General features: G+C 41.9%; 1 protein-coding gene across 2 annotated transcripts; it reads right to left on the bottom strand.

Annotated features, from left to right (window-relative positions):
* Window positions 1-1859: 1859 nt before the first annotated feature.
* On the bottom strand, window positions 1860-20972 carry ATP6V1G3 (ATPase H+ transporting V1 subunit G3). Of its 2 annotated transcripts, none has more exons than XM_044301680.1 (3): window positions 20891-20972; window positions 3315-3415; window positions 1860-2184 (listed from the first exon to the last, which is right to left on the bottom strand). In XM_044301680.1, the coding sequence occupies exons 1-3, from the start codon at window positions 20970-20972 to the stop codon at window positions 2011-2013; spliced, it is 357 nt and encodes a 118-aa protein (XP_044157615.1). In that variant the 3' UTR covers window positions 1860-2010. The 2 variants fall into 2 exon arrangements, with proteins under 2 accessions (XP_044157615.1, XP_044157614.1); XM_044301679.1 differs by lacking the exon at window positions 20891-20972 and adding an exon at window positions 17923-18056.
* Window positions 20973-25432: the final 4460 nt, after the last annotated feature.

Raw genomic sequence — 25432 nt, 5'->3', positions numbered from 1 at the left:
TTAGGTACCTCATTAGAATGTTTATCCTCAATTGATGCTTAACTTCATTCAATTCTTGTTTGGAAGGGTGTTTTCACTGGGCAGCTGGTGACCCTCGCTAAAACATAGCGGCTCTGCAAAAAGTACTTCAGTGCTGATATTTTAGGCCTCTTTCACACTTGCGTTGTCCGGATCCGGCGTGTACTCCACTTGCCGGAATTACACGCCGGATCCGGAAAAACGCAAGTGAACTGAAAGCATTTGAAGACGGATCCGTCTTCAAAATGCGTTCAGTGTTACTATGGCAGCCAGGACGCTATTAAAGTCCTGGTTGCCATAGTAGTAGTGGGGAGCGGGGGAGCGGTATACTTACCGTCCGTGCGGCTCCCGGGGCGCTCCAGAATGACGTCAGAGCGCCCCATGCGCATGGATGACGTGCCATGTGATCACGTCATCCATGCGCGTGGGGCGCCCTGACGTCACTCTGGAGCGCCCCGGGAGCCGCACGGACGGTAAGTATACTGCTCGCCCGCTCCCACTACACTTTACCATGGCTGCCAGGACTTTAGCGTCCCGGCAGCCATGGTAACCATTCAGAAAAAGCTAAACGCCGAAACGACGCAATGCGCCGAAACGACGTTTAGCTTAAGGCCGGATCCGGATTAATGCCTTTCAATGGGCATTAATTCCGGATCCGGCCTTGCGGCAAGTCTTCAGGATTTTTGGCCGGAGCAAAAAGTGCAGCATGCTGCGGTATTTTCTCCGGCCAAAAAACGTTCCGGTCCGGAACGGAAGACATCCTGATGCATCCTGAACGGATTTCTCTCCATTCAGAATGCATTAGGATAAAACTGATAAGGATTCTTCCGGCACAGAGCCCCGACGTCGGAACTCTATGCCGGAAGAAAAGAACGCAAGTGTGAAAGAGCCCTTAGTTAGCAAGAGAAACAATGTAAGCGACCACTAGTTGTACTGTGAGGACAATGTAGAACAAACCAGACTCTAAACACTACAAGCACTTCTGTATGATGCCTCTGGTGGCACCCTATTGTCCTCTGATTTGTTACATGGCAGGTGGTAGACCATTATCTTACATTTTCTTCTCTGTGTCCTGCCCTCTATGTAAAATGGGAGGAACACAGAAACACAGTATGGGCCCATACCAGGTACTGTTTCTTAGCTGACCATGAAGGAGTTGAAGTTGTTGGAATGAAATTAAACTTTCTATATGTGAATGTAATGATGACATATGTAAGTGATTACAATATTAGAGCGAAAGAAGTTTATTGGAGAAAACTGTACAACTGACAGGAGACTCTGTTGGCCCGCCTCTAGCCGGGACACAAGATGAGTTACGGTTGGGCACGGAGGCATACAGGCTCTCTATGGTATTCTGCAGAACATTTGCCCACAGATGTTGCAGCTGGGCCTGTAGATCCTGGACACTCGTAGGTTGCCAAAGCTGGCATCCAGCTGGTCCCATAAATGCTTGACTGGCAATAAATCTGGTCACTGGGTGGCCAAGGAATAGTTGAAATCTAGAGGAGACATTCCTAGAAAAAGCCTTGCTGTTAGTGGATAAGCATTATCCTGCTGAAAAATGCCTGGATGTCCTGCACATATCACCGAGCTGACAGTGTCACTACTGGGGTGTCATGGCTCCTCAGACCATCACACTAGTGATTTCCATTATTGCTCATGGAAATCACTAGTTATGGTTAATTGCATAGTGTGACGACAGTTACATAGATATGTATTTACTTTTTCTTTGGAATCATGGAAGCATGTCCTGATGTTGACCAGAAGAACGCTTTGAAGAAGTTTTCATACAAGCATGGAGGAACACACAACTAACATTCACATAAGCATTGTGAGTCGTAGATATTGAAACAGATTTATTTGGAAAATTTCTCACTGGCAATTTTGATGCTCCACCAAAATATTGTCCAGCAATTCATATACCTTTATTTCATTGGCTGGAGTAACACTTCATTCTTTCTAGTGATGCTGACTAGATGTAAGCAGATTGCATTATTCCTTGTACTTATAATTGACATGAAGCTCTGGATTAACATCATATATCATTTTTAAGAGTTCCTGGAGTACATTCTCCTTGTATTTCTGATAGTTGGCATTATATGCTAGCATCTTCTGACCAGTCTGTTCATCAATGTTTGTTGCCAGGTTTCCTTGAGATCCCATTATCTGGGGAAGGAATATAATAAACAATTAAATCTAACTGATAATCATGCTATGTCAAAACTTTAATCACTTTGGCACAATAACATAAGTCTCTATCTATCTATCTATCTATCTATCTATCTATCTATCTGTCTCTCAATCTATCTATCTCTCAATCTACCTAGCTACCTACCTACCTACCTACCTAATTATCTATCTATCTATCTACTTTCTATCTAAAGGGAAAGTTTGTTGCTCTTCAAAGCCTCCTACATGCCTTCATGAATCTCAATGAAACTTCATAATCCATCTTAAACTGTGGGGTTCTGGAAGGTTCTAATTAAGTAATGTGTTTTTTAAGCATCATGCGTTAACTAATGTAACTGTAAAGGCTGAGGCACTGCTTCTCACTGCCTCTCATCTCCCCGGCATTTGTCTGCCTCTCATCTGCTGTCTAGACTACAAACTGTTGCCCATAGCAACCAATCACAGAACTCTATTTATTACCACAGGGCTTCTCAATCTGCCTCTCCCTGCGTGTTGTCAGAAAATAAGGTCCATTGTGATTTAGAATGTTAACCTCCCTACATGTTTGTTGCCTATAGCAACCAGTGACGCAGCATGCATTTTATACACTAATGTAAGTAACTGTAACTGCTGAGACACTGCTTCTCACTCTGCCTCTCATCTCCCCTGCATTTCAGATTGCCACTCATATCCCTGCATGTACTGTCTGAAAGATAAACTGTTTATCTGCCCATAGTAACAAATCACTGCTTTTATTTTATTACACTGCTTCTTAGCATACTGTAGACCTATGTTTAGCAACCCGTGGCTCTCCAGCTGTTGCAAAACTACAACTCCCATTATGCCCTGATGGCTACAGTATAGTAACATGTGCTGTAGTAAAATAAAAGCTGTGCTGTGATTGGTTGCTATGGGCAGATACACAGTTTGTACACTAATGTGTATGGGGGACTTTAAAGAAAAACACATAAATGGTTTAAAATAGTGAATGTTTTCTTTACCTTTCTAATTGGGCCAGAGAAAATAATGAGTATTTCTAGATACAAAACACCTGGCATTAAATAAAACTGGCCTCATGCTAGTGCATATGCATTGGGAACCATGCGTCAAACATTGTAGTTACTTACAGTAGTCTGGATACGTCGAAAGTCATTCTCTCTTTTAAGCTTGTACTGATCAATTTCTGCAATTGCTTCTTCTTTTGCTTGCCTTAATCGCTTATTTTTTCCTAGATTAAGAAGAAAAAAACATTTCAATGACTATTTTAATGAAATCTAGTTTTCTAGTACAACAGGGAAGGGACAGTTGGCTCCCATTTGGTAATGCAAGACACATTTTGTTCCCAAAAGATGTAAAAATGTGCATTTCTCATGGCCGGTAAATATGATGGGCATACACTCACAGTTGCTGAAGTTGATATTTGGAGAACTACCCTGTACGCTTCTATCTCTGCTGGAAAAGTTTTGCTACATGTACTGTACATACTCAACTTTCTCCATAAGAGCCAGATACTAGTGACAGCCAAAAAGTGGTATTTAGATCAATGGCCCACTATTAGGCCCCCAGTCAGTGTTTCTGAACATGTGTGTTCCCCAACGAAAGCATTGCTCAATAGACATGCGGTGAGCCTTGCAGAAAATACAAAGGCTACAATTTAAGGTAAAAATAACAATATACACTCACCTAAAGAATTATTAGGAACACCTGTTCTATTTCTCATTAATGCGATTATCTAGTCAACCAATCACACGGCAGTTGCTTCAATGCATGTAGGGTTGTGGTCCTGGTCAAGACAATCTCCTGAACTCCAAACTGAATGTCAGAATGGGAAATAAAGGTGATTGAAGCAATTTTGAGCGTGGCATGGTTGTTGGTGCCAGACGGGCCGGTCTGAGTATTTCACAATCTTCTCAGTTACTGGGATTTTCACGCACAACCATTTCTAGGGTTTACAAAGAATGGTGTGAAAAGGGAAAAACATCCAGTATGCGGCAGTCCTGTGCGCGAAAATGCCTTGTTGATGCCAGAGGTCAGAGGAGAATGGGCCGACTGATTCAAGCTGGTAGAAGAGCAACGTTGACTGAAATAACCACTCGTTACAACCGAGGTATGCAGCAAAGCATTTGTGAAGCCACAACACGCACAACCTTGAGGCGGATGGGCTACAACAGCAGAAGACCCCACCGGGTACCACTCATCTCCACTACAAATAGGAAAAAGAGGCTACAATTTGCACGAGCTCACCAAAATTGGACTGTTGAAGACTGGAAAAATGTTGCCTGGTCTGATGAGTCTCAATTTCTGTTGAGACATTTAAATGGTAGAGTCTGAATTTGGCGTAAACAGAATGAGAACATGTATCCATCATGCCTTGTTATCACTGTGCAGGCTGGTGGTGGTGTAATGGTGTGGGGGATGTTTTCTGGGCACACTTTAGGCCCCTTAGTGCCAATTGGCCATCGTTTAAATGCCACTGGCTACCTGAGGATTGTTTCTGACCATGTCCATCCCTTCATGACCACCATGTACCCCTCCTCTGATGGCTACTTCCAGCAGGATAATGCACCATGTCACAAAGCTCGAATCATTTCAAATTGGTTTCTTGAACATGACAATGAGTTCACTGTACTAAAATGGCCCCACAGTCACCAGATCTCAACCCAATAGAGCATCTTTGGGATGTGGTGGAATGAGAGCTTTGTGCCCTGGATGTGCATCCCTCAAATCTCCATCAACTGCAAGATGTTATCCTATCAATATGGGCTAACATTTCTAAAGAATGCTATCAGCACCTTGTTGAATCAATGCCACGTAGAATTAAGGCAGTTCTGAAGGCAAAAGGGGGTCCAACACCGTATTAGTATGGTGTTCCTAATAATTCTTTAGGTGAGTGTATATGGATCTTTATATTAAAAAAAGATTGGAAACATTTTTTAGTTTTCTGCATGGAATGCATGGAAGGACAGTGTCAGTGTCCTGCTGCAGCCAATGACTGGCATCAGCGGTGGCATGTTCCCTCATAACACATCACTGCTTGGTTATTTGTTGCTTGGTGATGTCACCATGAAGGCCAGTCATTGACCCCGTCCATGTGGCAGTTGACAGACGGGGACTGAAAATTCTGTGAAGGCAGCCAGGTAGCTTGAAACAAGTGGCGAGGAGCAGGTAGGTACACTGTAGGCAAGTTGTATTTTTGAGGATTAAGTTTATTATTGAACAACTACAATGCTGTCGGTCAATCCAAAATGTTAATAAACCTCAAACCTGAATATTTAAGAAAGTAAAAGTGAGGTTTTGGCTTTCTTAGGAGAATATCTACATGAACATAATTATTGGGCAAATATTAGTGTGCAGAATATTATGTAACTAAATGGAAAAGGAAAATTTTCCATCTCACTCGTTTATTTTAATCTGCTAAAGTGAGAATAATAAACAAACATCTCAAAATTTACAAATAAACATTTCTGACATTTCCCCCCAAAAATCTGTGACCAATATAATCCCCCTTCTTTTCAATAACAGTCATAAGCCTTCCATCCATGGAGTCTTTCAGTTTCTTAATCTATTGATGATCAATCTTTTGTGCAGCAGCAACTACAGCCTCCCAGACACTGTTCGGAGAGGTGGACTGTTTTCCTGTACCGTAAATCTCCCATTTAAGAAGGGCCCACAAGTTCTCAAGAGGGTTTAGGTCAGGTGAGGAAGGGGGCCCATGTCATTATTCTTTCATATTTAAGGCCTTTACTGGCTAGCCATCCAGTGGAGTACTTAGATGAATGCGATGGAGGATTGTCCTCAGGGACAGCTTGGCCATACAGAGGGAAATTTTACAGTGGGCCAATGCCCAGGAGGTCACCTTAGGCCTACTTATAGTTAATTTGCTCTTATGCAACAACATGTTTTTTGTGTCCGATGCTCAGGAGGCCACCCTAGGACCTGTGCTGCATAGTTTTTTAGAATATTCTATACAACCTCTTTTCATGCTTTATAGGCTGTGGCTATACAGTATGATAGCAAATGATACACACTAGTGAATCCATAGGCATATAATGAGTTGCAATACAGTGGTCCCTTAAGATACAATATTAATTGGTTTGTCGGGTATTTATTTTACATAAGATATGGAATCATAAAAATATGATTTTTATGAAAAATAAAAAAAAATAAAAAATGAAAATTTAATTGGCGGACATATAAACGCCAGTTCTTTTATTGATGAGATCTAAAGTTAATTTGTGCAGCTAATGAAACAGGGTGCAATTAATTATACAAAATATAATTTATTATAAATACAAGCAGTACAAATGGCATACAAATGAATACAAAGATATATCAAAATTGACCATAAGATGGTGCTCCACCGTTTACAGGCTGACTTAAGTACAATATAATACTACTTCCTTTTATCAAATTATTACCGATTAATATACTGATAATCAAAATATTATAATGCAACAACAACAAAAAAAAACAATAGAAATGAATCTGTGGAAAATCCCTTATGCTCAATCAGAGAATATGGCAGTAAGAGACATCTTATAAATACGCCCGTTGACCTAACTACGGATAATAAAATCCGATCAGAGATTCCACTCTGATAGCAATATTACAGGAATTCTAATGATGTGCACGTTCATTAAAATTTCCCATAAAATTAATGTTAACACTATTGACCCACTAATAATGGGGTCTCAACTATATGCCAATTGGAGCGATTTATAATTACTGCAAATAAAATAGGTTATACATTACCCCTGGCTTTGGGATAAAGAGCTTTTAGAAGGGACCCAGCTTTCCAAGATTCAGATCTATCCCGTCCTAAGGTACGTTCCTGACGTGTGAAGTGATGCTGATGAATGAATTCCCAAGTGTTCTCCCTGAAGAAGTTCCAAGTGATGTTTGGCTCAAGTCCTCTTTGTCTCAAGTGATTTTTCAAGTGATCTCCGTTTTTCCTTTTTTCCTCCCAAAACTGGATCAGATATCCTAATCCTTATCTATGCCCATCCCCTCTTGGATTAGGGATTTCCAATTAGATAAGGTGGGTGTGACGTATGGTAATCATGGGTATGATGTCATTTTATTGGCATTTTTGAAAAGCTTCTGCCCATCTACCACTTGATGGGACTGTTGTATCATATAGCAATTTTAAGAATTAACATATATATCTGGCTTTATTACACCTCTTAACCTTTGGTCTCTCCCAACTTAAATCAATTAGGAGGTATTCTTTCTGACACTTTAGGATCACTTTCCCAGACATCACGGATCCATTTTGACAGTCAACAGACCATCTTATTTATGGTCAGATAAGAGAACCATAAACTTCTAGCTTTTGCCCTGGTTTGTATACACCTAATTGTCACAGCTATTTGAGTAATGATGTTTGAAATACCCTCAGCTCCTCTGAATAGACCCTTCTTAAGAGAAGAAAACAACAACTTGCTATATCCCCTCAATGAGATACAATACAAAAAGATACATTAATAATGTCTGGTTATAATACTTAATATTGCTTATTATATATGAATCATTAACAAGTTCAAACGCTAAATAAATGCACACAGGAATATATATATATATATATACGAAAAGATACCCATTCCACACCAGATGTGTTTTATGGATGTCTCTTATCAGATCTGGCTTAGCCATGAACACCCATTGTTCCTCAGACTGATATGTTTAGAGAAACGAGTGTTTTTAAGCAATAACCTCTCTTGACCCCGGTATTTGAGACAGTTTATGTGAGACCCATTACATTCTCTTAAGATACCACATCTGTTGGCAATAACTTTTTAAAACAATATACATTGTATGCCAGTGACCATCATGATCTTCTCTGGCTTATTCCAACAGAAAGTTTGGCCTCTTAAAGGGAATGTGAATCTCCATTTTGGTTCTAATATTGTCAGACCTTAATGTGCAGATATAAATATGCCCGACAGGTTCCAGGATGACCATTGTATGTTGAAACCATTTTAAGTTGAGTAATCGGTTCCAAAGCCCCAAGAAGTCATCCAAGATAAGAGAAAATAAAGATTTAAGAAAAATAAGCAGATAACTAAGACAGATAAAACAAGTCCTTACATATAACAGTCAGGAATAGCTGTTAACTAGCAACTAATCCAGCTATTTTACCAGAGAAGTGAGTGGCCTTGACTGGTTGGATCGGAGTTTGAGGCATTGTATGTTGAGTCTAGTTTCAACCTACGATGGGCCAGGTAAGACCATTGTATGTTGAAAATATTGTATCCTGAGGCCATTGTATCTTGAGGGATCACTGTGTACTTGTACGTCTGAAAATTTTATAGAACTGACAACAAAATGGCAAGAGAGAAGATATATGGGGAAACAGTCCCTTCCACAAGTCCAATTAGAGCAACTATTGTGGTGCTGAAGCTGTTTCGTAACAAAAGATCTCTTGCAGGCAGCCATATAGTGGCTCTGTATTGTACTAAGCTCTAATAGGGCTTCCATAGAGGTGCATATACCCTCAACAGTGCCCCTGTATCCCTGCATATGGAGCCTTTCTTCTGCTGGATTCGTATGAAGGTATTTATAAAAAATGTAGATTGGGGGTCACTCAAATATTGGGCAAACACACGATATAAGTATCCACATAAGTTTTATAGGTTTGAATATAACCACATTACAATATTACAATATTACAAATAAAACATCTCATAAAAAACAATCAATATAAAACACAATATAAAACAATATAAAACCGCATATGTCTGTAATAGCACTAAAAGTCTCTGAAGAGTCGTTTGCAGAAACACTGGTATATTTCCAGGGGTAGTTAATAAAGCCTGTTGGCTGCACGTGCTATAATCCAGAATTAATCAATATGATAAGTCACAAATTGGTGAGTCACAAATATACACGGTACATTACCGTTCCTGTGGTTCAGTCACTTATACGCCAAGTTTTTCAAATGCTTCACTGTGAGCTGCAAGGACCTGTGAATCGGCTCTATAATGAAGTTCCCCGGATGTAGCGATACTGCTTGTATTACCGCTTTGGCCTTCCAGGACCTGAGTGGCGTCCCACGTGGTTCACTGGGCGGTCAGATGATCTTTGTTTCCAAGCGGGGTTCTTTTGAATAACTTCTTAGGCGTAAATGACTTGTTCCTCGTGTAGATAGAGGTTCTTCTTCCTAATGGTCCCTCACTGTCTTTCACCAAACGCGTTTCGGGGTACAGAAACCCCTTCCTCAGTGGCCACTGGTGTAAATAGCAATCACTTAATTTAAGAATCTGCCTGCATCCACCTGAAAAGAGCTGTACAGTCAAGGCCTCTAGGGGTCTCACTTCCATCTAAGTTGCAGTCTACTGCCTGTTGTCAGGCAAAATCCGTCCCTGGTAACAGAGACTAAGGGCTCATGCACACAACCGTATGTATTTTGTGGTCTGCAAAAACGGATCAGCATAAAATACGGATGAAGTCTGTGTGTATTTTGCAGAACGGAACAGCTGGCCCCGATAAAACAGTACTATCCTTGTGCATAATGTGGACAATAATAAGACATTGTTCTATTTTTTGGCGGAACGGAAATACATAAATAGGCCTTTTTTTACACGACCATATGGCTTTTTCAGTATTTTTAACGGATCCATTATTCCGTTTTTTGTTTCCGTTGTGTTTTCTTTTCCGTTCCGTTTTTTCGTATGGCATATACAGTAATTACATAGAAAAAATTGGGCGGTGCATAAAATTTTCAATGGATGGTTCCACAAAAACGGAACGGATACGGAAGACATACAGAGTACATTCCATATGTGTTCCGCTTTTTTTGCAGACCTATTGACTTGAATGGAGCCGCGAAACATGATTTGCGGGCAATAATAGGACATGTTCTATCTTTCAACGGAACGGAAAAACAGAAATACGGAAACGGAATGAATACGGAGTACATCTTTTTTTTTTTGCGGAACCATTGAAATAAATGGTTCCGTCTACGTTCCTCAAAAAAAACGGAATGGACATGGAAAGAATATACGTTTGTGTGCTTGAGCCCTTAGAGGCAGTGGGGGAGTGTCAGAGCTAGTTGAGATCAGAGCCTGATAAAGGAACTACTTCTACATGGCTCATGAAGTCACTGGAGCCTCCTGTGTATCTGTAAGGCCTCCTGCACATGAATGTGTGCGCCCCGTTGCCGTATTGCGGACCGCATTTGCAGATACGCAATACACGGGTGCCGTTCCGTGGGCATTCCGCATCACAGATGCGGACCCATTCACTTCAATGGGTCTGCAAATACAGAGATGCGGAATGGTGCGGAACGGAAGCACGGAACGGAACTCTGTGGGAGCACTACGGAGTACTTCCGTCGGGTTTCGTCCCATACTTCCATTTCGCAAAAAGATAGAACATGTCCTATCTTTTTGCGGAATGGCTGGATTGGGGACCCATTAAAGTGAATGGGTCCGCGATTCGCTGCGGCTGCCCCATGGACGGCGTTCGTGCATTGCGGCCCGCAATTTGCGACCACGGGGCGCACACGTTCGTGTGCAGGAGACCTAAGGCTCCGTTCACACGAGAGAGTTCCACACATTAGACTCACAGCGCGTGTCAGCGAGAGTACCTGTCCTGAGCTCCCAGCCCTGACGGATCGCATAGCATTATACTGATTTATGATGCTATGTAACCCTTACAGTTCTGGAATGTATTGGATAGCAATGACAGCATTATGTCACTGGCAGGGCAGCTGAGGAGTGTAGGGGATCTGTTAGGCTGGGTTCGCATCACGTTTTTGTCATACATTTAAAATACAAAAAAAAATATGTATATGTTAAACGGACGCCTCAGACCGATGACATACAGTGGCATCTGTCACCATAGAGTTCCAATGTAAAGCAAAGTATACATTAATGTATACTTTTTTTATATCTTCTTGTATCTTTTCTCAACATATAAGTTAATCAGATAGCAAAAACATGATGTGAAAACCCCCTTAAACGTATGTCAAAAATGTGATGTAAACCCACCCTAACTATTTTTAAATGTTGATGACCTATCCTCAGGATAGGTCAGACAGCATGCACAGTGTGCCCGTGCCATCTCCCTCCCCTTCCTGCTGCTATGTCTATGGCAAAGCAGCATCAGGAAGAGAGAAGGATGACGGTAGGTGTAAGCTGATCATACAGCCGAGCGGTGGGGTCTGGTACCTGATCTGATATTGCTGATTTGTCCTGAGGAGTGAGGATAGGGCTTCAATATTAAAAGTCCAGAGAACCCCTTTAATTTTTTTTTACATTTTTAAGTGACAACCCCTTTAACGTACACAAATAAAAGCAGGGACGGCATTGTAAAGCCAGTAAATGCGTAAAACAGTACAGCACAACTATGAAAACTCCTGTTCCATTATGCAAATAGCACAAGAAAAAAATAGACCTCAAATAATGTCTTCCTGTCTCCACTTCCCCTTTAAATAATACAGGCTTCGAGTCACATTGCTGACATTTACCGTAAGTGAATTAATGTATAAGAAACCAGAGGCAGGAAGCGAAGTTATCTCACCCATCTGAGAACTGTGCCTACGAAACAAGTGAAATGCACTAAAGCCTTATTTTCTTCCTGTCTTAGTATAGATTGATAATATTTTGCGCTGTTTTGTTGCTGTACGGTAATATTCAAGGAAATAAATAATAGGTACAAAACCGTGTTTGTAAGCTAGACACAAAGCACACAAAGGGTTAACGGCCTGAGTCTGCATAGGCTGTATGGTGTAAACAGCGGAGGCAGTCAGCACCCGCCTGCCACAATGTGCAGTGAAAACGATGAGTGTTTGTGGTAATAATAGAGCCGGCCCTGAGCATGTGTAGCAAGGACAGTTCCTGGTAAAGACATCCTATCACAGTGGGTTTCACATGACTTACGTTGGCTACCTCCACACATTTTCTTTTTTGGGCCTGTAAAAACATTTTTACGTGTTTTTTTCATGTGTTCATGTAAATGGAAATATGCTACCCCTAGAGCATATGTCCCATTTGTCCCTCTTTGCTCCTTAAATGTCCCTCTTTTTGATCTGAAGTATAGATTTGCATTATTACATTGACAATATTGATCCAGAAAGTGTTTGTTTGGTTCCTCTCTGCATATTAGACCCACCTTCTATAATATTTCATTATTTAATACAATTTGGATTGTAGAAATTTCGATATTCAGATAATTTGTACGCTAAGACTAAAGTATTAAAGTGTATAGATACCGTAATCAGGAAAAATTGATCTTTTAAACTATGAACCATAAGTGTCCCACTTTGACCATCCAAAAAGTTTAAAGGATGCTAGGGCAGGCTGTATTTTTGGAAAAAACATCAGTCGCTGACCCAAAAAATGCACTAAAAGTGAGTAAAGAAGCCCTGTAAAATGTAATCTAAAAAAAATAAAATACAGCAAAAATTTGGGTGTTTTGGGGGCAGATTTGCTATTGAAAATGTGCCAGGGTTTAGGACCAAAATTCTTTTGACCATGCTTTGCACCACATTTTTCAAATGTTTTAGACACTCACTATCCTTTTTATGCATTGTGGCTTAAATGTGCCTCCATGCGCCAAAATTTAGCACACAAGATTTTTGGCGTACGAAAAGAATTCTGGTGCGCGGACCCATTTTTCAGAATTCTGGCCAAGGATTAACAATACGTCTGATTTATAACGGTCTGTAGCCTAAATCATAAATTTGCCTAATAATAAGACTAGGATTCACATTAATAGACAGTGCAGAGGTCGAGATTATTAAAAACTATAAAACTGTGATCAGTAGGTTCCCTGAGGTCAGCCCAAACCATTCCCAAGATCAAGAGTTTCCAAGTCCACCAGTCAACAGAAGACTAGCAACAAGTAAGGGTACTTTCACACTTGTGTTGTTGGATTCCGGCAGGCAGTTCCGTCGCCGGAACTACCTGCCGGATTTGGCTATCTGTATGCAAACTGATACCATTTGCAGATCTGTCTCACAAATGCATTGCAATACCGGATCCGTCTCTCCGGTGTCATCTGGAAAAACTGGACCGGTATTTATCTTTTTCACATTTTTAAAGGCCTGCGCATGCACAGACCTCAAAACCGGATCAGTTTTTCTGGAAAACTTGGGGCTGGATCCGGCATTAATGCATTTCAATGGAAAATAGCAAGTGTTCCGGATATATATATATAGCATGCTGCTGTATTTTCTCCATCCAAAAACCGCACAGTGACTAAACTGAAGACATCCTGATGCATACTGAACGGAATGCTCTCTATTTAGAAAGCATTAGAATAAAACTGATCAGTTTATTTCTGGTATTGAGCCCCTAGGACGGAACTCAATACCGTAAAAGTTTAACACAAGTGTGAAAGTACCCTAAGGCAATCATGTGAGTCTTGAGTCTGCCCCCACCATTTTTACTTAGTATCTATGGAGAGTTATCACTCAGTGGTCCTGCGATTGCATCCCCCAATCACAAGTTTATCAATATGCCGTACAACCTTGCAAGATAAAAATTCCTTTTGCAAAAATTTCCGTAAATTTTCATTTTAGATTTGCTCTTCCCTACAGCTGAGAATTGTGAAGTCGTCATCCAGCTCTTACCTTAAAGTGTACCTCCAGTTATTGTAATCATCTGTTGAGAAAGCAGCAGGAGACACCAAAAGCCTTTTCTCAATATACTTCTTAAGCCTTTGGTGCTATGTTTCTCTATATGCTCTTTATCCAGACCCTCAACTCCTACTCATCTGAATAGGAAAATACAGATCAGACCCTGAACTGAGTTGGAAAGTGGGGATCAAGCAGACAAGCGTCACATACTAAAGAAGCAGAACACTGTAGCCTATGAAGTGAATAGGAGGCATACTCTTTGAAGGGTCGTTAACTTTTGATATGTCATAGAGACATATACACACTTTAAATTGGTGGGGATCTGAGCATCCCCACCAATCTCTAAAACGAGGAGAGAAAAGCGAGCGCATATCGTCAGCGGCGTTTTAGCGCTCAGACCCCCACCCATCTAAAGTTTTGATATACATCTGTGCTCAAAATAATAGCTGTTAGACATCACTAACCTGATCAATCACTGTTGTTGGTAGAAATTATATTTCTACATGGCAAATTATTTGCTAGCAGATGTAGTAGAGTATAGAAATCCAACAGTCATGACATGCATGCTGCTGATTCAGTGTAATTCAATCAGTAATTGAAAGGGGCATGTTCAAAATAATAGCAGTGTGGAGTTCAATTAGTGAGGTCATTCATTCTTTGAAAAACAGGTGGCAATTATTGCCCTTATTTAAGGAACATTACAGTGCAGGAAAATGGGTTGTTCCAGACATTGTTCAGAAGAACAGCGTACCTTGATTAAAAGGTTGATTGGAGAGGGGAAAACATATAAAGAAGTACAGAAAATGATAGGATGTACAGCTAAAAAGATCACAAATGCTTTAAAATGGCAACCAAAACCTGAAAGACGTGGAAGAAAGCGAAAAACTACCATTCGAATGGATAGAAGAATAGCCAAAATGGCAAGGACTCGGCCATCAATCAGCTTTAGGAAGATCAAAGAAAATCTAAAGTTACCTGTGAGTTCTGTTACAATTAGAAGACGCCTATGTAAAGCAAAGCTATCTGCAAAAAGCCCCCACAAAGTCCCACTGTTGAAAAAAAGACATGTGCTGAAGAGGTTACAATTTGCCAAAGAGGACATTGACTGGTCTAAAGAGACATTTTGTGGACTGATGAAAGTAAGATTGTTCTTTTTGGGTCTAGTGGCCGGAAGTTGGTTGACTTCATGCAACACAGATGTACAGCAGTTCTCAGAAACAGTGGTTATACAAATAAATATTAGTTAAGTGATTCAAAGGAAAGCAAAATCTTCCCAAAAAATTCAGTTTATATAGTGAATATTTGAGTTTGTAAAGAAAAATACAAATACTGCTATTTTTTTTAACAGTCTAATATTCACTTTTCTTCAATTTTGTTATAGGAACAACACACATTTGATATATTTTTTTCATGTTTTGATTTGGAATAGAATGTGTGGTGTTCCCAATGCATTTGTGTGTATGGAACTAAAAGCTATTTGAAGGATTTTGAGCTTTGTTCATTTTTTTAAACACGCTGCTATTATTTTGAACACAACTGTATCACTATGACATATTAGTGATCCTCTAAAGACTTTAAAAAGCAGAGCCTAGTATGCATACAGTAGGTGCTTTAATTCTTCTCCTGAAAAATCCCATTTATCTGTGTCTTTATTATACATGTTTTGGAATTACCAATATGGCTAACTTGCAGCTCATACAGCATTTGTTACTCAGCTTTCCTAGAACACAAAGGAAAAATCAGGGTTCCAACCTCCATGGGGACTTTAAAGTCAGCCATATTGGTTGTAACGCAAGAGTCTAAGTTTAGAAAGAAGTCTTCGTCAAGTGACTACAGTATTGCTTAAGCATTAGTTGACATTGTCACAACCTCTAGATTTGTCTTTTCAAGGGCATCTTTGTGTTACTTATTATCCAGATTTCCCAGAGTTATGAACAGCAATCTGTTTAAAGGAAACCTGTCAGTAGAATCAGGTTCAAACCTGAAATACTGACAGGCTCCTCCATTATATTACATAGAACAGCACTTTATTCTGTAATGCTGAAACAGTTCAGAGAAAATATATTTTGAGGAGTCAGGCACAAGGAGAAGTGTTCTCCGGTCAGTTTCCCTCCAGCTTCTCCCCACCTGGCATGTCCTTATTGATAGGACTCTTCCTATTTGTGTAACCAAAGGGAAGCCACCCAGCGGACACTTTTCCCCATGAATCTATTGACAGGTCCTACAGCAGAGAGACAGAGATTAATCTCCAAGCATTGACGTTACCATTCAGAAGTCTGGGAAAGAAGGAAGACCAGGGTGGCCACATCATGGCTGACTTACACTGACCTCTGTATAGTGTTATTGTCACTTCACAGTCATCATAAACAACCACACTGAATCGCATATGGTATGACCCAGTACCAACCTGCAGACAGATGGGAGACCACATAGTCAGGGAATACAATAGAGATATTGGGATTTCAAAGGCAACTAGGAGAGCAGAACTGGATGTGTGCTGCCATGGTGGAGAGAACTCTCCTCTATGTTCTGATTAGACACATATTGTGTGTCTTTGCAATAGTCTCAGGAATAAATCTGCCTCTGGGTTTGGTGGTGGACATATTGCTTGCTATGGTAAGTTTATGATCTTACAGAAAACCCTATAAACTTTAAGTGAGTTTCTGATCAAAGCCCTTTATCATAGTTGGGTTTCTTTGATTTTACCTCCCTTTGTTTGTGGATCATTTCCAGATGCATTCATCTTAACACATTTCTGTCTATGAGACACTTAATACAAAGCGGTTTGTGGTTCAGCCGTCAAGGTATTTATGCTCCAAAGAAGGACAAATGTAAAAACACATGTGTGGGATTAAACTTCTCCGGGGAGATGGAACTGTAATTGCTAATGTCTAAAGAAACTAGTGTATTGAACTCCACCCTTGAAACCATGTTAACTAACATGTTAAAATTGCATTATCAGCTATAGGCCCATATCAAATGGCCTTAAATGATGGATTTTAGAATTTTTATTATGACTGCAACACCCAGACCCTGTGCAGTTCTACTGAGCCAAACTTATCTCACATGAGGTCTTTGGCCCATGTTTTGCAGCTATGAAGGCGTTCTCCAGGCTTTCCCAAAAAATTGCAAGCCTTCTGACCTGTTTGGGGAAGATTCAGCGTCAGCTTGTAGTCCATTGGGCCCACCAGAAGAAATGATTCTGAGGGAAAACCCTCTGTGTATATGGGACCTTAAGTGCCCTGTTTTATTAGAAGTCAATTATTGCCAGAGCTTGGGCCCACTGGAAAATCCTTTGGTACACTAGTGGGCTTGTCCGACCTTGGGAAAATCCTATGTCAGGTCGCCCATTCTGCTGTCTCCACTATGCTCAGACTGGATGCGTGCTTCTCCACTCATGTCCTGACTGGACATGTTTCTAAGTGTTACTGTTCAAATGCAGGGGACCTGAGTGAAAGGGCCTGCATCCCATCTGAGCACAGTGGAATCTGCGGTTATAGAGAGGTAAGTACTGACCAGATTGTCTACCAACAACTGGCCAGAACGCTGCTGGCTTTTTTTTTTTATAAGCCCAGAGGACGCCTTTAATGAGGACCCTTAAATGCTGCCCTCCAATGCTACCCTTGCCATCAGCAGAATAGAGGCACCAATTACAGCAGCATGTATATTGCTATATCAGTATATTGCTACAGTCTTTCTGCTCTCTTCATTCACAGAATATAAGTAGCAAGTAGTTAAAACTTCACTGAGGGTACGCCCACATGGTCAGGTTTCTTGATGCAGTTTTGGAAGCCAAAATCAAGAGTGAATAAAAAAAAAAAAAAGAGAACTCATATCTGTCCTTTATACTCATTGTATGATTTACTGCTGAATTTGACCTCCAAAACGACTTCAGTAAACCTGTCCTTATGGCATTACCATGATACTTTTCACCATTACCTAAATAATTCCAGGAATAGAAATGGCAGAATACAGCAGTCCATTACTTCTAGATTACATCCTGCTCCCCGTGTATACAGAACAGAAATTAAGAATTAATTAAGGTTAAAAACAATTTAAGAAAGGTTAAAACAACACATATCAAATACATATATCAAAAACGACACTTATAAAATAAAAAAAATAAAAAATTCCAAGAACACCAAGTATGTTACTCTTTTTGGCCTCTTCAAGTTTGTCCTTTGCTCTTTTCTCAGCCTGAAGGAGTTGCTGGATTCCCTGGGACTGGCTAGCCATTCTGTCCTGTTGATGTCCTCTGCAGCCAGTAAACCTGCACCCCACTAATACCTTTAGGATTTTACACCCCTGCTGTTTACTGTCATAACGCTGAAACTGGATGGGCCAGCTGAAGTCTGCTTAGACTGTGTATTCAGCAGTGTTTGTAGACAGTGCATGTATATACACTATAAACACATCACACATTATGGACAAGGACACTTAATACAAAGGGGTTTGTGGTTCACCCATCAAGGTATTTATGCTCAAAAGATGGACAAATGTAAAAACACATGTGTGGGATTAAACTTCTCCAGGGAGATGGAACTGTTATTGCTAATGTCTAAAGAAACTAGTGTATTGAACTCCACCCTTGGAACCATGTTAACTAACATGTTAAAATTGCATTATCTGCTATAGGCCCATATCAAATGGCCTTAAATGATGGATTTTAGAATTTTTATTATGACTGCAACACCCAGACCCTGTGCAGTTCTACTGAGCCAAACTTATCTCACATGAGGTCTTTGGTCCATGTTTTGCAGCCTTAAAGGGGTTGTCCAGGTTCAGAGCTGAACCTGGACATCCCTCCATTTTCACCCCGGCAGCCCCCCTGACATGAGCATCGGAGCAGTTCATGCTCCGATGCTCTCCTTTGCCCTGCGCTAAATCGCGCAGGGCAAAGGCATTTTTCTGAGTTCCGGTGACATACCGGGCTCTCTATGGGGCTGACAGGCAGCCCGGTGACGTCACCGGCACTGATGGGCGGGATTTGGCTCTGCCCTAGCCAGTAAAACGGCTAGGGCAGAGCTAAAGCCCGCCCCTCAGAGCCGGTGACGTCACCGAACACACTGCTGGGCGGAAGTTACCGCCCGGCAGTGTGTTATTGAAAACACAAGAGCCTGTGCTCTGCGCGATCTAGCGCAGGGAGGGCACGGGAGCGCATCGGAGCATGAGATGCTCCGATGCCAGGCTCAGGAGGGCTGCCGGGGTGAAAATAAGGGTATGTCCGGGTTCAGCTCTGAACCCGGACAACCCCTTTAAAGGAGTTCTCCAGGCTTTCCAAAAAAATTGCAAGCCTTCTGACCTGTTGTGGGAAGATCCAGCGTCGGACTCTAGTCCCTTGGGCCCATAAGAGGAAATGATTCTGAGGGAAAACCCTCTGTGTATATGGGACCTTACGTGTCCTGTTTTATGAGTGGTCAATTATTGCCAGAGCTTGGGCCCACTGGATGATCCTTTGGTACACTAGTGGGCTAGTGCGACCTTGGGAAAATCCTACGTCAGGATGCCCATTCTGCTGTCTCCACTATGCTCAGACTGGATGCGTGCTCCTCCACTCATGTCCTGACTGGACTTGTTTCTAAGGCTGAGTTCACATGGGCATGTCCGGATTAGGTCCGGATGCGTCCCGGTGTATTGCGGCAAACCCCTGCGATTAGGTACGCAATTGCAGTCAGTTTTGACTACGATTGCGTTCCGATGTTCAGTTTTTATCGCGCGGGTGCAATGTGTTTTGCACGTGCGTGATAAAAAACGGACTGTGGTACCCAGACCCGAACTTCTTCACAGAAGTAGATGTTATTATTTTCCCTTATAACATGGTTATAAGTGAAAATAATAGCATTCTGAATACAGAATGCTTAGTAGGTGATCAATTGAGGGTCAAAAATAAATAAATAAATGAACTCACCTTCTCCTCTTGATCGCGTAGTTCCCGGTCTCTTCTTTACGTCTTTAATGATGAACTACCTGCTAGGACCTGTGGTGACATCAGATCACATGCTCCAATCACATGGTCCATCATCATGATGATGGACCATGTGATTGGAGCATGTGATCTGACGTCACCACAGGTCCTAGCCGGTAGTTCATCATTAAAGAAGTAAAGAAGAGACCGGGAACTATGCGATCAAGAGGAGAAGGTGAGTATATATATATATTTATTTATTTTTTATCCCTCAATTGGTCACCTACTAAGCATTCTGTATTCAGAATGCTATTATTTTCCCTTATAACCATGTTAGTGATGCGTGAAAATCACAGCTCATGTGCACAGTCCCATAGAAATGAATGGGTCCACATTCAGTGCGGTTGCAATGCGTTCACCTCCCGCATTGCACCCGTGCGAAAATCTCGCCCGTGTGAACTCAGCCTAAGTTTTCCTGTTCAAATGCAGGGGACCTGAGTGAAAGGTCCTGCATCCCATCTGAGCACAGTGGAATCTGCGGCCAGACGTAGAGGTAAGTACTGACCAGATTGTCTACCAACTACTGGCCAGAAGGATGCTGGCTATTTTTTTTTTATAAGCCTGGAGGACTGCTTTAATGAGGACCCTAAAATTCTACCCTCCAATGCTGCCCTCGCCATCAGCAGAATAGAGGCACCAATAACAGCAGCATGTATATTGCTATATCAGTATATTGCTACAGTCTTTCTGCTCTCTTCATTCACAGAATATAAGCAGCATGTAGTTAAAACTTCACTGAGGGTACGCCCACATGGTCAGGTTTCCTGATGCAGTTTTGGAAGCCAAAATCAGGAGTGAATAAAAAAAAAAAGAGAACTCATATCTGTCCTTTATACTCATTGTATAATTTACTGCGGAATTTGACCTCCAAAACGACTTCAGTAAACCTGTCCTTGTGGCATAACCATGATACTTTTCTCCATTACCTAAATAATTCCAGGAATAGGAATGGCAGAATACTGAAGTCCATTACTTCTATACTACACCTTGCTCCCCGTGTATACAGTAAAGAAATTAAGAATTAAGAATTAATTAAGGTTAAAAACAACGTAAGAAAGGTTAAAACAACACATATAGTATATCAAATGCATATATCAAAAACGACACTTATAAAAAAAAAAGAAAAATACAATTTCCAAGAACACCAAGTATCTTACTCTTTTTGGCCTCTTCAAGTTTGTCCTTTGCTCTTTTCTCAGCCTGAAGGAGTTGCTGGATTCCCTGGGACTGGCTAGCCATTCTGTCCTGTTGATGTCCTCTGCAGCCACTAAACCTGCGTCCCACTAATACCTTAGGCTTTTATATCCCTGCTGTTTACTGTCACAACACTGAAACTGGATGGGCCAGCTGAAGTCTGCTTAAACTGTGTATTCAGCAATGTTTGTAGACAGTACATGTATATACACTATATACACATCACACATTATGGACAAGGACACACAGCAAATAAGAGAAACTAAAAAAGAGAAACAGTAGTAGTCTGTGCATGACTAGAATGGACTTAATCTAGCCGATTTTAATTTAGCATATGGGAAGAATATGGCGTTTATACAATATTTTCCATTATTAAATATTCTGTAAAGGTTCAACTGAAAAAAAAAATCTGACTTCTGGATGATCTACCAGGACTAAGAAGCAGAAAGCTTTATACCTGCACAATGAAACAAAAAAAGTTTTTTACCCATGTAAATGTGCTGCCGTTCTTCCGACAAATTAGCAAAATACCTTTTTATTGTGTGACCTGATCGATAAGGTCTCATGCACACTAACATATTTTTTGTTCCGCATCCAATAAGCATTTTCTGCAGATCGGATACTTGCAGATCGGATTATCATGCACACTAACGTATTTTTGTTCCGCAACGTATTTTTGTTCCGCATATGCATTTTTTGCAGATTGGATTCTTACCCATTCCTATCAATGGGGCTGCAGACAGCAGACCATTTACTGTCCAGATCCATATCTCTGTCGCAGTGCCACAAAATAAATAGAACATGTCTAATGTTGATCGAGCACCATAGTGCTCGGGTGTCAGGCCGAACACATTGGGGTGCTCGGGTGCTCTACCAGGCACCTGAGTATAATGGAAGTCAATGGGAGAACCTGAGCATTAAACCAGCCACACCCTGCTCTGAAGAGGGGAGGGTGCCTGGTTTATAGGAAAAGGTCAGAAATTGATGGAAACACCAGCAAAATGGTTCGGGGACAGAATGGGGAGGATGTCTGGATGCATCTTGGACTCCCAGGTCGCTGCTGGGAACAATGTTGTTAGAGTAGTACGCCACTTTTACAGACTGACAATAATATGCACAAAACCAAAGATAAAATCGATTTTAAAAGTAAATTTACAAGGAAGAGGCACTCTGATACAACCTGTATATCACACAAAGGTGGGCCTCATTCACATTGTGGTACAATTGTTCATGTAGTGGGACTCCTACACTCATAAAGCCTATGCACTAAGTGAAAGGGCTGCGAAAAATTACAAGGAACCGGCACTACAATACACCCTTTGTTACACATAAAGGAGGGCATCATACACAGCCTTGAAAAAAAATTATGATTGATGGTCTGCTGGTGACCCTCAAAAACATTTGGGGCAAGGGCCTGAAATCTGACTATATAAAACATTATAGGTGAGGGCCTGCTGCCGCTTTGGTGACTCTAGATTACCTGGGGCCAATTGCATGTCCCATTCGGATGTCTGGCCTATCAACTTTTGATGTTATTATCAGTGCAAATCATGGTGACTATGGGTAACGGGGAATCAGGGTTCGATTCCGGAGAGGAAGCCTGAGAAACAGCTACGGCTACCACATCCAAGCAAGGCAGCATGTGTGGAATTTACCTATTAGGTATAATTAGGTGAGTGCCTGCAGGTGATCTGACCCTGTAAAAGATTTTAGGTGCGGGCCTGGAGGTGAGCTGAACTTTAAAAGATTTTAGGTGCGGGCCTGCTGGTGAGCTGACCCTGTAAAAGATTGTAGATGAAGGCCTGCTAGTGAGCTGACCCTGTAAAAAATTATATGTGAGGGCCTGCTGGTGAGCTGACACTGTAAAAAATTATATGCGAGGGCCTGCTGGTGAGCTGACCCTGTAAAAAGATTTTAAGTGCGGGCTTGCCGGTGAGCTGACTCTGTAAAAGATTGTAGGTGAGGGTGTGCATGTGAGTTGACCCTCTAAAACATTATGCGAGGGCCTGCTGGTGATCTGACCCTGTAAAAGATTTTAGGAGCTGGCCTGCTGGTGATCTGTCCCTGTAAAAGATTTTAGGAGCTGGCCTGCTGGTGAGCTGACTCTGTAAAAGATTGTAGATGAAGGCCTGCTGGTGAGCTGACCCTGTAAAAAACTATATGCGATGGCCTGCTGGTGAGCTGACCCTGTAAAAGATTTTAGGTGCGGGGCTGCTGGTGAGCTGACCTTGTAAAAGATTTTAGGTGCGGGCATGCTGGTGAGCTGACCCTCTAAAGGGTTGTAGGTGCGGGCCTGCTGGTGAGCTGACCATGTAAATCATTATATGCGGGGGCCTGCTGGTGAGCTGACTCTCTACAAAATTATATGCGAGGGCCTGCTGGGAAGCTGACCTGTAAAACATTATATGCGAGGGCCTGCTGGTGAGCTGACCCTGTAAAACATTACATGTGAGGGCCTGCTGATGAGCTGACCATCTAAAAAATTATATGCGAGGGCCTGCTGATGAGCTGAACCTGTAAAACATTATATGCGAGAGCCTGCTGGTGAGCTGACCCTCTAAAACATTATATGCGAGGGCCTGCTGGTGAGCTGACCCTCGAAAAAATGATATGCAAGGGCATGTTGGTGAGCTGACCCTTTAATAAATTATATGCGAGGGCCCGTAGCTGAGCTGACCCTGTAAAACATTATATGCAAAGGGAATACATGCAAGTGCATTATATGCCATAAATAAGCATTTGTTGATATGAAGGAAGAGGAGAAGGAGGATGAGAAAGGGAAGATTCAACCATATACCCTTGTTTGTGGTGAAAGGGGTGCATGGGAATACAGTATATTCAGTGCATTATAAATAACACATTTAAAGTGCCTTTATGTTCATCAGATTCCCTCTGGTGTAGTCAAAAAGTCATGGTCAATCCAGGCCCTGTTAATTTTTATAAGAGTCAACCTGTCAACATTTTATATTTTTTTCAGTTGACACGCGGATACGCTTATCTGTTATAATGCCACCAGCAGCACTAAATACCCGCTCAAACAAAATGCTTGCGGCAGGGCAGGCCAGCACCAACAAGGAGTAGAGCGCCAGTTCCTGCAACGTGTCCAGCTTGGACACCCAGTAGTTATAAGGCACTGAGGGAAGCTGAAACAGTCTGCTATGTACTCCTTCACCATCTTCCAAAAATTTTCCCTTCTTGTGACACTAGGCCGTGCATCAGGGTGAGGGTGCTGGCGGGGTGTCATGAAACTAGAGGTGTGATGACGAATCCGTTGAATCTACAAATCCCTCGAATCCTATGAATCCTGCTACGATGTCACGTCCCCGCGCCTCCCGAGGCGCCTGCCTCCTGAGATTTCCCTACCCATGAACTTTCCCATGTAAAACCCTAAGCAAGCCACTGGCAGATCCAGGAAGGAGGGGCAACGGGGCAAGTGGTGTCCGAGATCCCCAAGGGCCAAGCCAAGTAATTGTAAGTATTCATGTGAAATATGTTTGTTATACACATACAGCATACACTGTGCCACACAATATACAGTATACCTCTACACTGTGTAGTCTGTTCTATAAGCACCATTGTTTTGTGGCGGCGGACAGAAAATTATCTGGAATAATCTGGAAGTGCCCCTCCCGAGACCAGGCTCTGGATCCGCCACTGAAGCAAGCACCTCATAACAGCAGCCTGAGCAGTGCACTCACCTCGGGTCCCGGGCAGCCGCCTCTGCAGTGCTTGGGCAGCAGGTGACACTCTCTGGACTTCTTTGCACAGCTCTCCTGCCAATTTTTTTTTCTCCATCCACAAAAGAGGGAGGAGGAGAAGGTTCAGACAAACTGACGCGGTTTGAGCATCTTCAGCAGCTGTCCTTGAGGTTGCTGGTTCTCTGGCGGCTTCCATAGTCTTATCTGCTGACGCCTTATCTGCTGCCTGCTGCACAGCAGAGATGTGTTTGTGAGCTCTGGGGTAACTTGTGTGCTCAACTCTGTGTTCTCTCATTGCACTCACTGAACCGCTTTACGTCTCATAGCAGATCCGTTGTTCAGCCTCTTGAAAGCATGCATGCTGTCAGGAGAGGGTTGGAGTAGTAGTAGTGACTTCTTGTAAATTGTGTTGCGCTGGTCTGCTGCTGTCTATTGATATGTGAGTGGCAGGCTGATGATGGGGGTCATAGTACCAATGCACTTCCCAATGATCTTGTCACTTTTCTGTAGACACAAGAAGTCCCTCTCTTATGAGACATGCAGAGGGTGCAGTCTAACTGTGACTGCACACACCTGAAGCTGTCCTATAGACCAAGTCTGTGGTCCTCATTACAGGCAGTTATTGGGAACTTTCGGAAGTAACTGACTTACATGTAGTGATCCTTTCCTCTGTATGGGGATGATTTTCTAGTGCCATGTCTGTGATCATTCATCCCCATACAGATCCATTGTTTCTGGACAGCCCTGGACAATTCTTATGTACAGGATTCGTAGGATTCGAGATTCGAAAGATTCAATATATTCGAG

This window comes from Bufo gargarizans, chromosome 7 (genome assembly GCF_014858855.1).
Source record: "Bufo gargarizans isolate SCDJY-AF-19 chromosome 7, ASM1485885v1, whole genome shotgun sequence".
In the NCBI taxonomy this organism is placed as follows: Eukaryota; Metazoa; Chordata; class Amphibia; order Anura; family Bufonidae; genus Bufo; species Bufo gargarizans.
The sequence above is the reverse complement of the archived record's forward strand: the minus strand, read 5'-3'. Positions and strand labels throughout refer to the sequence as shown.

Excerpts from the sequence above, each read along its gene's own strand:
- ATP6V1G3 (XM_044301680.1), bottom strand. The coding sequence starts at position 20,972 with ATGGCTAGCCAGTCCCAGGGAATCCAGCAACTCCTTCAGGCTGAGAAA. Across the intron at positions 3,416-20,890 it reads ACTTGAAGAGGCCAAAAAGA|GAAAAAATAAGCGATTAAGG; the intron begins GTAAGATACTTG and ends TTCTTAATCTAG. Across the intron at positions 2,185-3,314 it reads TTCGACGTATCCAGACTACT|ATAATGGGATCTCAAGGAAA; the intron begins GTAAGTAACTAC and ends TTCCTTCCCCAG.